This window comes from Octodon degus, unplaced genomic scaffold, assembly GCF_000260255.1.
Source record: "Octodon degus isolate 3935 unplaced genomic scaffold, OctDeg1.0 scaffold00010, whole genome shotgun sequence".
Lineage (NCBI taxonomy): Eukaryota > Metazoa > Chordata > Mammalia > Rodentia > Octodontidae > Octodon > Octodon degus.
Genome location: NW_004524586.1, coordinates 11,684,507 through 11,698,804, shown reverse-complemented (window position 1 = coordinate 11,698,804; position 14,298 = coordinate 11,684,507). Strand labels below are relative to the sequence as shown.

At 44.5% G+C, this 14,298-nt stretch overlaps 1 protein-coding gene across 1 annotated transcript in view; it reads right to left on the bottom strand.

Moving 5' to 3' along the window:
- Positions 1-14,298, bottom strand: part of Tcerg1l (transcription elongation regulator 1 like) — a 206,752-nt gene that overhangs the window by 63,497 nt on the left and 128,957 nt on the right. The window contains exons 5-6 of the mRNA XM_004625567.3: positions 9,899-9,993; positions 6,442-6,530 (exon numbers count right to left, since the gene is read on the bottom strand). Of these exons, the coding sequence (XP_004625624.1) occupies positions 6,442-6,530; positions 9,899-9,993 (184 nt within the window). The remainder of the gene's footprint in view (positions 1-6,441; positions 6,531-9,898; positions 9,994-14,298) is intronic.

Below are 14,298 nucleotides of genomic sequence, written 5' to 3'. Positions count from 1 at the left end.
GAGTTATTCCTTTTTAGTTTTTATCTGAGCAGGGCCCCAACTTTCTTCAAAACCTTTGGGGCTCATTTCTCCTGGCAATGAAATCACAACGTCTGTTTTCCCTGGTCCATCTGGGATGGGCAAAGTCACCATCAAGGAGCCCACAGTGGGTCCTGTGGGCCAGAAGTGTCACAGCCTTAATGCAATGCTGCCTGGAGAAGAATAAAAATAAGCCGAGCAGGCAGCAGCATGCTCTTCTCTCCCTCTGCTCCCAGGCTGCCACCTCCAGGGGCCTCATAAGCAGGGGTCTAAGTCTCAACTTCATCATGCCTCCTCCTCCACTTGCCAGAACTAAGCACTTTGACATTTAATTCAGCATTAGTCTCCCCTCCCCAGCAAGGAACTCCTCACCTGTCCCTTCTCTGACATAATAAAAGACTCAATTATGCAAAGGGGACAAAGTGACATTTGGTTTCCCTTCAGTAGTATGTACTTAGAGAAGAGTGATGTGGTGTCATCTCGAAGATTAGTAAGTGTGATTGCATGTCAAGCAAGTGCACACAAAAAATAGATCCACTGTGAGGTGCCCAAGCCGGGTGCTGCTCTTAATAACCATAACTCCTAATTCCCTTTCTCTTGTGAAATAGCATCCATATGTATCATGTCTTGCCAAATAGTTCCTTTCTTTCTGGAAAAGTTCAGCCAACTTCACCCACAAATGTGCTTTGATACCAATTCTTTTAAAGTCAGTCTTAACACTTATAATTTTAAAACTCCAGAGAACCTGATTTTAAACTATCATACCCAATAAATTAATAATTTCAGATTCATTAGCAGATGTCACTAACAGATGCTAAAATGTTGAATAAAGCCAGAATTAAGGATGCATTGCTAACATAAAGCCTGAAGGACCACCGAGTACTTTTTTGGACTTTGAACACTCCTTAGCTTGTTGAGGGACTGCCACCAGTCCTGGATGCCCGTGGTGATTCGATCAAAGCCCAATCAAGGTCTTTCCATCCTGCTTACATCCTGCTGCAGAAATGTGAAATCAACTATTGGACACTGGGATGTGACACCAGGTACAGCACCCTAGCAAAGTACCACGTCCAATTTGATGTGTAACTCTTGCAGTTTAACTACAAAAACTTGAAGTGGCTTTGCTTTGAGGTGGCACCTTGTGAAAGTGTCACCTTTCTTCCTGATGCAGTCCCTTATGTCTCTAAAAGCATGCTCTTCCCAAGTCCCTTTAAGGACAGCTTTGTGCTGTACTATTATTAGACCAGTGGCATAGCAGGAACACTGAATCAATCTGGACATTTTAGAAAAATGACAAGATGCTAAAATCAATGTTATATATTTCATGAAAACATCTACTTATTCATAAATCTATACTCTTTTAAATAAATTAATATGCTAATTAATCATTGATGGTGACATTTATTGTCATGTAAACAAAAGCCCATGGATTTTCACTTTGTTCAGCAATTACCTTTGAAATTTCCCATGTCATCAACAACTCCAAGATAAACACTTTAATTAATTCCCAGTGAGAGAAATGGTTTAATTCACTCAAAATTACCATTTGGGTCAAATGCCAAATTATCAAATGAAGAGGAAAAAAAAAAGAAACAGAAGCTCCTGAAGAGACTGAAAGACATCTAGTACTAATAAACCTAAAAAGAAGAGCAGATCTGAGACAAGCAATTCAAATTCCATTGCAACTTTCATCCTGACGCAAGCTCAGCCTTCTCATTTAGAGGCAGACAGAGCATCACTTTGCATGAAAGAAGATGCGCACTGTGCATGGTCTCCTCTCCGCTCTAAATGTTATGCCTTCATTATGGCATACTTGGCACTAGCTGAGAGTATTCAGCTAAATGCATTCTGAATTGCAGAGCTGGCTGGAGAAGTTATGCTGGCCTCACAAACCATTTTTAATGGTTAAACTGGCACAAGCACTAAGACGAAGATGAGTAGATGGTTCTTGCTCCACTTTTATTCACTGTCAAGCATTGATTTTTGCATTTCTCAAGTGCTTGGTGTTACATTAATATATCCAAGGGGCTATATATCCAGCCGTCTCTCTCAGCAATTGGAATATTGCAGGGAATTGTGCACAATTAGGAGTGACTACAGGACTACCCAGTTGCCTTTGGTACTTCTGACGAGTTCACTTAGCTTTCTCCCTTGAGCAGCTCCTACAGAGAGCAGCGAGTAGCCACTTCCTCTCCTCTCACCACTTTTAAATTGATTTCTTTGCCTAATGATTTTCTGGGGGTGTTTGCCACAGATTGGATTCATATAAAAAATCACTGGATAGTTTTCATATTCATATTTTCATATTTCATATTCAAAAGCTGCTTCTTCTCTACAAGTACACACAGGAGATACAGGATCTTTTTTACCCTGATGTTCTCTTAAGTATTCTACTTCTCAGTTCCAATGTGGTTTAAAAAATGTGGCCACAATAAAATGTTAGTCAGGAAGAACAACTTGATTTCCACTTTCCATGTTTCCAGTAGATCTCCACATTCTATGTCTCTTTGTTGTGCTTCAAGCTTGGTCCAGGCAACTTCCTGAATTCAGGACAACTCTACCTTAGCTTACGTTATCCCAGTCTATGTGGAATTCCCGTGCAACCAGGCTACCTTAGGAGAGTTTTGTCCTGAGATTGATATATAAAATGTCCTGCTAGAGATTCTTATTTAAGGATCTAACCTGAGCTGGTCTTCCAGGCCCTCCCCCAACCTTACTGAATGGCCTGGTGCTGGATTGCTGGGAGATTCTTAAACAAATGATGGTCCATCCATCATGGGCCAACCAAAACAAATTCCTTGGATAAAAGCAAAGGGGTTTGGCCACTGCTTGGGAGAAGGGCAGCTTCACTCTGTGACCCATCAGAACCTCAGTGATCCTGTCTGAACTCCTGTCTTTATACAGATAACAGCTCCCAAAGGACCCTGGTACATTCCACAACTCTTCTAACCATTTCCATAAGGGGTACCTCACCCTAAGTCCCAAGTCCAAGACCTTTATCTGCTTTGCTGCCTGCTCATTCTCTCCTGTGAGTCATGGTGAATTCAGCAGGACGAAGGGACCATGAACCCAGAGAGAAGGCTCCTGACAGTCATCCAGCTGGGTGAATCACAGCTTCCCCCTCAGCAAGTAGGACAGCCTGGCAGAGATCCCACAGTTTTGGCTTCTTAGTCCGAGCATTTGCCAAGGGGCTTACTCACTTTGAACAGCAATGGGCAGTTACACCTGAGGGCTGAGCTGGTGCCAGTGGCCCTGTCACACTCTGCATGCCTCACTAGACCTGGCAGATGTGCCTACCAGTCACTCTGGGCTCTTACTTGCTGAATGAAGTACTTGCTCACCAGAAAGTGCTCATCTGGTAACCACTGCACCAGGAAATGTTCTTCCATTAGTGTGAATGGTTCTAGATAGATGGCAGGAAGGGAGGCTAATGATGGAGCCGTGCGCCTGTCCCTCTGTTCCCTCAGGAGTCCCACTGGGCACTTGAGCCAGTGGGAAAACCTACCACTCGGAAACCCCAAGAGCTAGATTACAGGAGATGGTTTGAGCTAATTGAGGGAGACAGTCATTGGTCCCCTTGGCAGAGGAGCTGTTTCTGATGGCAGATTGTAGTGTCAGGAAGGATTCAGTTCCTACGGATCCCATATGCATAATGCCAACATTAATGAGGATGCCATTCCACAATGCACACAAAGTCCTTTCTCAATCAGAGCCACAGCCACAGGAGAAGACAACGTCAGACAGCAGCCCAAACCCCTGCAACACCAAGGTCCCTCCATCTTTCAGGTGAACAGTAAGTCCTACCTTGCAGGTCTGATGAAGTCTTCTAACAATTCTATCCCTAGGAAAAGGTCTGTGGAACAAATCAAAGAGCTCCAGCTCAAGTGGGCTGGAGGTCAGAGGAGTAGAAACCAAGGAATGTAAGGGGAACATCAGAGACATCTCTGTCACCTGTATAGCACTACACCAGTTCTAGCAAGTGAGCCTAGTTCTGACTCAAGCAGTGAACATCAAGGAATGCAGCGCATTAGTCATGAGAGGGAATTTAGCTTCTTCCCTATAGCATGATAACTAGCACAGCTGTCTAGATGGACTTGGCTGGGAATTCACTTTCTCCATCAGATTTGCCAGTAGGGTACCAGAGGGCAGGAATCCCCACCCACTGATATCATATAGCAAGAATATCAGCCAATTTGTATCTCCAGGGTGGTTTCTACAGCTCTACATAGTGACAACCCTCCACGGAGAGTTCCATGGGAGTCATGGTAGGCTTACAGAGCCTCTGAGCTATCCCGATTCCCTCAGCATGACAGGCTGAGGGGGGCCTGCCTTGGAAGCACCTGTGGGAAGCTTGCTAACAAAGATCCCAAATAGCATCTGTGGTGTAACAAAACAGCTCTCGTCTTTTCCCCGTGTTACAGGAGCAGAGCTCCTAAAGCTTTCTGGACTTCTTGAGTGAGACCAGCATCCTCCACTATTGCTGGCAAGCCTCCATGATCACATCCTGGTTCTGTGAATGACATGAACTGAGCACCCCTAAACACGAACTACTTCAGGATGGGAGTTCATGTCCAGAGACCAAATGTGTGATTGAATAGGGGGAACTTTCAGCCCATTCCAGCTTCCTAGAGAAAGGGGGAAGCAGGAGAAAGTGGCTCATCAGTTAGCCAGTGCCCAATCATGCCAGTGCCCAATCATGCCTATTGAAACTGAGATGGTGGGGCTGGGCAAAAAGCCCAGTGGATTAAAGCACCTACAAGCAGGTGCAGGGGTCAAGGGTTTAATCCCCGGGGCTGTTGTGCTGGCCCCACCTCTGGGGCACTTTAAGATGGCAACTGAGACTGGGTGTGGTAATACAAGTCCGGTAATCCCAGCTCTTAGGAGGCTACAAACAGGCAGATCACTATAAGTCTGATCTAGTAGTGAGACCCTGAACACCCTGTAGACCCTTTCCTAAAATACAAAAAAAAAAAAAAAAAAAGAAAGGAAGGAAGGAAGAAAGAAAGAAAGAGAAAAGATAAGACAAGACAAGAAACTGAGATGGTGAACTAGGCGATCTCTCTTGTCAGTGAACACGTAACCATAGCAGGTGCCCAGAGAGGGCGTGGGAGACTTGGAACTATCTCCCACTCCTTGCCCTATGCACGTCTTTCCCTTTGCTGTTCCAAGGTCATATGCTTTATAATGCAGCTTTGATCAGAGCTAAAGTGCTTTCTTGAGTTCTGAAGTCAGCCTAGATTACAATCATTGAGACTGGTGAGATCCATGACAGAGAGCCCTTGAGTCTATCATCATCCTGGCAGATTGGTAGGAAGCCTGCTGGGCCCCATTTGTAGAGGCACCTGCTATGGAAGAGTCCTGTGGACTGACTTCCAGACGCTAGCATCTGAAGACAACTCCAGCTTCCCAGCAGCCAGAGTCAGAATTGAACTGAATCACAGACACCCAGTAGAGGCCTGCTGGGTTTGGGAAAGCAGCTCCCCTAAGACACTGGGTGCACAACAGTCTCAGGTACAGGCAGAGAGCCAAGCACCCCCAGTGCTTGGACACAGCCTGTGTGAACAAGGAAGGAATGTGGTCCCTCCAGGTAGGAATAGGCTTATCACCCTAAGCAGCTCATCAAGCTTGGCGGCAGAGCACCACAGGCTCTGGTCATGAGAGATGTGAGCTTAGCATGCACCGTTGGTGTGAGTCTGTGGGACCAGCAGCAGACCGCTTCTTCGTGCATGGATGGCAGGTTAGACTAACGCAAGTAGTTACTATTCCTGTTCTTCAAATTAGCTATTCCTCCCAGCTGCATACTGCACTCTAATCTGCAGGTTTTAAAACTAATTTTTACTATAATAACCTTTCTATCCCGGTTCCAAATTACTCCATTATAAAAGGGCATTTTTAAAAACCAAAGACTGTGGCTCCCTCGTGGAGGGTATTTTTGAGTATGGCATACTCAAAGACTGGGAATCCTCACAGGGCAACTGAAGCAGGCGAGACGTGTCTTTAATTAACAGTTAGGCTGTGCTGCCCTTGTCTTGGAGGAAAGGGAGGAAAATCCTTTGAAGCTGACAGTACACTACATTTACTTCAAGCTGCTATCTCTCAATGATCTCTCTCTCTCTCTCTCTCTCTCTCTCTCTATATATATATATATATATATGCATATGCAATAGCATTAGTATTTTAATCCATATTCATAAATATATCAGATTGGAAGACCTTATTATCACTTAAGATCTATTTTTCTTTCTGCAGAAAGCAAAAACTGTAGAAACACAAATTAGAATTATGCCTGCCATGAGTTATAGGTTCATTTTTTAAAAAACACCATACACCTATGGTGCATGCATTTTCTCTTACATGACATCAAGCAAAGGGAGGGATAAGTTGACAGCATGCCTCACTGCTTTTGGGGTTGGGGCATCTTACCAGGGGGATCCAGGTACCGGGGTAGAAGCCACAGGTCTGTTGCCCTTTGTTGTGCTGTCCTCCCCTCTCACTAGTATAGATGAAGGCTCCTTTTAACAGAAAGAGGAGAGAGTGCTGTTTTTAATTCTAAACACTCATCTTCAGTTACAGACAACCAAGTGAAGAATAACAAAGACTCTTGCAAACAGTCCTGCCTCTCGTAGCCATCACATAATGACCTTCTCAAAGCAAAATAGTAAAGCAATTGGGGTGAGCAATCATGCATATAGAATTAATAACAGCGGATCTACAGTAGATAACTCAGCAAAACACCCCCTAATTATTCTGAATATTCTTTCAGAGGGGGAACCAGAAAGAAGACGCTTTAGATACTGATGTCTTTGGGACGGAAAATTTCCAGAGATTCATTTCTAGTAATAAGCCTGACCTAGTGGCTGCAGTTGATGCACCCCACTGCCAAAATTCTGTATATAGTGGTAGAGAACTCAAACTTGTGAGGGGGTCCTAAACACCTGGCCATCCATGTCTGGGTCATGGCAGGAGGAAGGTGCAACTTCACATTGCTAAATGAAATAAGGCCTTCCGATTGGGTGGCAGTTCCAGAGATTGCAGCAAACTCTGGCTTTCTGGAGCATTTAACTGGGGCAAGACCTAAGAATCATCTAATTGCATGTGGATGATTCTGATTCTCTGACAGGTCTGAAAGTGTCCTTGTGCCTCTGTCCATGTGTAGAAAACAAAAGATGTTTGAGTACACACTGACTCATACATTTACACATACACACCTATGACTGGAATACTTGATTAGTGTCAGTTACAGACAGAATTTGGGGAGAAACAAACATTGTTTGAAATTAGAAAACACAAGCAGTCTCAATTCCAACCTGAACATAGAGCCAAGACTCAAATTGTCATATTGAAGTGGATGGATCTGGGTCATTTCTGCAACAAGAAGCAGATATAACCCAGTTCCTATTTGGGGTATTGAAATACCTCAATGAAGAATTTTTTAATAAAGATGTATCCTTACAATTTTTGGGGTAGCAGAAAAAAACTCACAATAGAATTCACACTAGAATAAAATAAATTCTAGTGGCAAAGAACTTGTGCTTGTCCCAACCATCTACATAGTCTTAATCTTAAACTTAGAATACTATGACAAAGATTTGTTTTTGTATCTTTGGAAAATCTGGTGAGAGTAAAATTTTGCATCATTCCAAGCAACAACCTAGTCCTCAGCTGCAATTTTTAAGTAAGTGAACATCACCCTAAAATTTTGTAAGCTCTATGTTTCCCAACATTAATGTCAGTACCACAGGAGATGGTGTAGATGACAAGATGACTGAACACAGTTAAATGCAGTTGATATCCAGAGCCCTGCCACAGGACCCTCAATGCAAGTTTAGCATGACAGAGGACAGTGCTGAGTTATGGATGGGCTGAAGAATCAAATTCAAACCAAAAGTGAAAAGAACTCCACGGAAGGCGAAGAATACAGAATGAAGGAAGTCCAGGCAGGGAGGCCTACCAAGTGTGGCCATTGTTAAAAATGTGGATAATGGAGTGAAGCTGCCTCTTGTTGATCACGTTATCCAGCAGGAAGAGCCAGGGGTAGGAGGTGCTGCCAGGAGGAAGGATGAGAAGTCCCAGAGATGGGACATCAGCCCCATAAATCCTTGCATGGTCTGTGCGACAAGGGGTGTCTGGAAAAGGCATCTATTTAAACAGTGAACAAGAAGTTACATTTGCACTTGCTCATCCTATTATTTCACTGGAGTGTCTCAGAGACCTCCATTTATCACATTCAATGAATGACTTGTAATTTATACAGTCTTCCCTATGTTTGTGAATTTGAGATAATTTTTAAAAATTTTTTTTAGAATTTTTTGGTGGTAGGAAATATCTTTGTTTCTTGTGAGAAAATAAGGTTAGGATAAATAATTAGCCTAACAGGGAGAATTCCAAAACACTTGTCTCGAAAAATATATATTCAGCCCAGAGTTTATATTACTAATCCAATTAGGAAAACGGGAGGAGATTTTCATTATGAAGTTAATTGAACAATAGAACTCAACAAGGAGTCTCTGAGTACTAGATTACCTCCACTAATTATTCAAGTAAATTCGGTAGGGTATAATTTGTGATGGGGAGGAACATTTAAGTTTGGCAATGCTGGAATTCTCTACAGCTCATTACCAAGGCCTTCTTCATGAGGAGCATGCTGGTTATGATTTCCTGTTGGTGATAAAAATGGCTAATCATGGTATAAAACTCCTGTTCTATGCTGAAGTAATAAAAGTGAATTAGGCTCGTGGAACTCAGTGATAAAGCAACTATTTATGGAAAGTACTAGCAAGGCTATCTGTGTGATTAGTATGTAGCTCTGGCTAGGATGCTAATCTCATAGAAAAGTCATTCATCAAGGCTGAAAGTATCATTGGCACTAACATTTGTGATTGGTGCGCAGCACCTAATGACACCAGGGATTGGTTAAAAAAAATTGTAAGCCCCACAATGATTATATCCTCAAACAAAACTAACCGTGAGTTGGCACAGAGACTAGGAAGAGCACGAGGCTGGCAAGGGACCTTGAGGCAGAAGCACCTAGGAGGCTCAAACAGCAGAAAATATTGGTGAGATGACAAATGGGGCCAGGACCCAGGATGTCAGAAAGAGGAGGGCAGACTGTGTGTGATTTGTGATTTTCAAACATAACAGCCAAGCAAATGCCTTCAGTTATTCGCATGAAGGGTTGTGTTATTCAAAATCAAATGTACTGTCCTGGTCAGCCTTTATAATGCCATCTAGTTAACAGAACAGGCAGATCTTAAGTCTGAATGTTTTAAGTAAAATAAAGATGCCTTGGGTTTTAACAGAAAAGTCTAATAACCTGCACCCACTCAGTCTTGCCTCTTTCCACACAGCCTGGCTGCCCTGTGTCCTCTCTTTATTCTGGAAATGGACAATGTGTATAAAGAAGCCAATCTTGGGCAGCTAAAATAGTGCCTGCTTTGGCAAGTGCAGGGATCAGGGTTCGATCCCCGGTCCCACATGCAGCACTGACCCCACCCCTGGGGCACAGTGAGCCAGGCATGGTAGCACATGGTTGTAATCCCAGCGCTGGGGAGGCTGTAAACAGGAGGATCACTAAGGGTCTGAGCTGCATAGTGAGACCCTGTACCAAATACATAAATGAAAAAAAGAGAAGCTAAACTCACTCCTGACCGAGTGCCCACTAGTAAGCTGGAGACCTGTCTGAGAAGGACAGGCACCTGCTTGTGAAGTGTTCTTCTGTTCCTCAAGGTTATGGAACTGCAGTGGGCTTCAGCTGCTGGGCAGAGCTGACCAGTAATCACCTCACAAGCACCATGCAGGAAGCAGGTGTGAAAGTGTCCTGGCCCTGGATCTGCAAAGCTGAAATCCGTTTCTCCTCAGTACTTTCATGCCCCAAACCCACCTTGTCTTCTTTGTCTCCAGCCAGGCTCTTCCTCTCTGCCGCATGTAGCATCAGGGCAGAAGAGCAGGGTGCTCGACTGTGCTCTTTGCTTTTATCTGTTGGACCAAAATAATTGTTGTTAACATTCCACTCGCCACATCAATTTTGAATAATTAAGCAACTGAGTACAAAAAGTAATCATTTCACAGTGGACTTGGAATTTCAACATTCCATACTCTGAGTGAGAGTTGTACAGACATGGTATTTCTATTGCAGTTCAGCAACCAACTGCTTGGTCTGATGCTGGATGTGCAGAGCCTAAGAGACCTGGGCTACAGAGGCGCACCACTTCTTGAGGTACCCCGCACTACCTCGTGAGGCGCAGGCCCTGTCTTCAGTGGTGTTGGCTCTTGTCATCCTGGACTCCATAGCATCTTAAGTGGAGAAGCTTAGGGAGGACATCCACAGGGAAAGGCTGATAGACACAGCTGTCTACTGACCAAGAAGCAAAGGCATCAGGCAATGTTTTTTTAAGCATTCAGTGGACAAGGAAAGGCCATGTAAAGATTCTCAGCAAGTGGTAGCTTACAATTGAGTTAGGTCCAAGGCAGAGGCCCTGACAAAGTGTGTGGGCAAATCAAGCTGCTGTCTTGCATTCTCAGGGGCAACTGTGACCTGGTCAGTCAGCAGCTTCCTCAGTGATGTCAAACTTCTGACCTGACTCCTGTTTCTGTACTGAGAAGCAGTTAAATCACCTATGACCTTATAGCTATGCCATGTGATTTGCTGGTGGACAGGATGCTACCCCTCCTCAGCTAGGACAAATGACAGGCAGAACCAGCCTTGATGGGCTTTGATGGTACTGGACATTATAGACCTCCTTTGCCAGCCTCTGCTAGGAGACCAGAAGGATATCAGACTGGGAAGACTTGTGGCAACCATTTGTTCATCCTCAGATGTGCACTGGCTTTTCCCTGAAAGGGACTACACAGCATTTTGAAAAGGGAGGAATGGGTAAAACTATAGGATTCCAAATATGAAAACAAAGTGTGCATTTTCTAAACATGTCTATCTAAGTCTCAAAACTCTTTAAGTAGCAAACAGATAACATCTGGAGATGAAGTCCCAGCAGGCATCCTGTGATGTGAGAGTTAGGATATTATGGATGCAGAAAACTGCTTTATCTGGAGCTCCTGACCATCCAGCTCAGGTGGAAGGGTCTTGTGAAAGGGAGGAAGGCAGGTAATGAGAATCATTTTATGAGTATGTGTGCATGCCACTCAGATACACACACATGTACACACACATGTACACACACACACACACACACACACACACACACACAGAAAATGTATCTCAGAGCCTGCCTCAACCCAATGTATCTGCACATGCAGAATAGGGAAAGAAGAGTCGGGGCCAGGGAGACAGCTCAGCGGTCTAAGCGCCTGCCTGGCAAGCACAAGTGCAGCACGTCCTTCTTTAGAGCTGTCAGGGAGGAAGCCCCTCACTCACATTGCGGTCAGCAACTGTCTTCAACAGGGAGCAGCAGCATGGGGTAGATCTAGACATGGATTTAACAGCCCTTGAACGTAAAGACACTGCCTGTAGACCACACAGACATGCAAGTGTTCTTTCCTTGGCTCCTTTCGTCCTCCAAGAGTGGATGGATAAATGGCATGGGTGAATGGTGGCAGCAAGGCCTCTTGTCCACCTCTGTCATGCTGAAGAGTAGCTTGGCTCACAGGCTCTCTGCACAGGACAGAGTATTAGTGCTTGTGATTAAAGAACAGCTGCTCTTATGTACACTGTTGGCAACAAACAAAGCATACACCTCTGAAATCCTGGCCTCTCCTGTTTTTTAAGCTCTATGGTACATGTGTCCAAGGCTGAGCCTCTGCCTCTTTGCTTTTCTACCACACAGACCTCACTTCTGTCAACTACAGGACTCCCAGGACAGCCACGACCACCTCCAAGATTCCCATCCCAGGTGTGGCAACAGCTTTTGTGGGCATGTTTCAAATGGGTATGACTTAGGATGAACCTCAGTGGAAAGAACTTACTAGCATATACTAGCCTCTGTGTTTGATCCCTGGTATGCCCTCTCCTAAAAGATGAATCTTGAGAGGAACTAGCAATATTTACTGAACTGGACAAATGAGCATCAATCACAGCACTAAATTCAAACACAGTCAAAATATTTCATTATCATTCAAGATTACAACAGAGCCACAAATTTGCATCAACACCTCCCAATCTCTGTGAAACTATCTCCCAAATCCTATCCTGCCAAAGTATTAAGTACAAGAAGAAGCCTAGACACTGGGGTCTCTGTTCCAAGTCCTCCTGGGGCAAGTCCTGTCCCCAGATGCATGTCTGTATGTTTCTCCACAGAACAGGACAGCAAGCACAACAAACTCACAGCCCTCCACAGCACAGCGCAGCTAAGAGATGAGCTATGATCTAGAGAAATGATCCCTTGCCATAGGACATCAAGGTAAAATGCAGGAGAAACTGAACCCTTTAATTGAAAGAACAAAGCAACAAACGGGAGAATGTTTTTCTTCTTAGAATCACAGGTATACTTTTCCCCAAATCTCTGATGTTCAAATTAATACTCACTTCACTGGATGTCGACTTTAAAGTTACTTCCATCCATATTTCACCTGGCCGCCTCTTGTCTCCTGTACACCACAGAGACTTAATCATCTAACTACCTGACATTCTTCAGCAGCAATATTTTCTGCTACAACAAGGCACAAAGCAAGCGTGAGGCTGTTAAGTGAGTAAGTAGACAGTCTTGCTGCCCACGTCTGCCTAGCTTGTCGTATGAAGCACATGTGGATAAGCAGCTACTCCATTCCCAGAAGCCCGATCCAGGTCCCAGTGGCATGCGAGAGCAGAGAGGAGTCAGCCCAGGAGGTCTATGCAGGTAAGTGTGGGCCCTTCGCTCTTCCCTCACCTGCAGTCCAGGTGAGGGGACAGGGAGACAGCACTTTAGGTGGAAGAAAGAGTGTATCTCAGTACTGCCAACCCTAAGAGCCCGGCATCCCAGGAGCCTAGAGCTAGCTAGGCAGCCTAGGGATTCCTGTCCCTCAGTCTCTGATTTACAGCCTAAGTAGAGAAGGAAGAGGATGCACATAAGTTAAACCCACTTCTCCCAGTGACTCAGCCCAAGCTGACCCAGACAAGGGAGGAGAAGAGCTACTCCTTCAATGGACTCGAATATTTTGATTGCCTTGGACTCTGCATATTTAATTACTGGACTGACATCTATTTTGAGAGTAGAAATGAGTGGATAGCTTTTTACTACTAATGACTAAGCCAAAAGCCATTTGTTTTGGATTTCATCCAAAGTATGGCAAAAAAGAAGCCCGCAGAACAAGACTGGGAGAGTCCTGCCAGGAACACTCGGGTTCTGTTTGTTTCTGACTTACACCCTCTGTGTTTCCACACAGTGGTCACTTTGAAGCATACACAGTACATCGGTGGACATGGGAGTATCTTCAAGAGTGCAAAAGTAAATGTGCATAGCAAAAAATACATCCAAGAAATTGATATTGAGGTAATATTGCTATGAAACTGTTCTCAAATGAACATAGTACTGAAGTATACCTCTTCGTGATCTTGAGAAAATACACTAAAACCTTTCTCTCCTAGGAAACAGTGGATGTGTGTAAAAACCAGATCTTAAAAACTTGGCTTTTGAGATAAATGGGTTTACACTACTTCTTCTGAGTGCTTCTTCCCGAACACATCCTTGACGACCGTTTTAAAGCCCCTAATCACAGGCACAGATCTCCGGAATACCTGTGACAAATGTTGGTGTCTTGCCCCAAGTAGTTTCCTTAATAGCTGGCACTTTTTAACAGTCATTGATTCGCGCAGAGGTGTATGGGTAGCGGCGCAGGCCCACACACATAATTGGGTCTGCATGGTGGCCACTGCACTGAGGAAGTGCTTACTCTACAGCCCTCCACGGGCCACTTCCGGGGTCCACTCTGACATGCTTAAGTACTCTTTGCTTTGGGCTTCTCCACAAACTCTGATGATATTGTTGTAAAGTGCTCCCTTGAGTGGCAAAGAGAACTAGTTTATGGAAGCAAATCAACAAGTTGCAAGACTATGGACCCCAGTGTACCTGGGGGAGCACAGGATATATTACGCTTCACAGCAGGGCATGATGGTAATATCTTCCCTGCAATTCATCTATTGATCAAACCTGACTCATGATTTTAAGTGCTCCCCAAAGGCCTCTGCTTTGATTTTCCTCTTGGCAGTGCTGAGCGACAGGGAGAAATGGGGGAGGTCGCGTTGCATTCTGGGAGGACAGAGGCTTAAGCTGAAAATAGCTGCTGTGATCAACTGGCAGGGATTCATTACAGCTCCCATGGTTGTTCATGAGGAGAAGTGGGGGAAGTGAT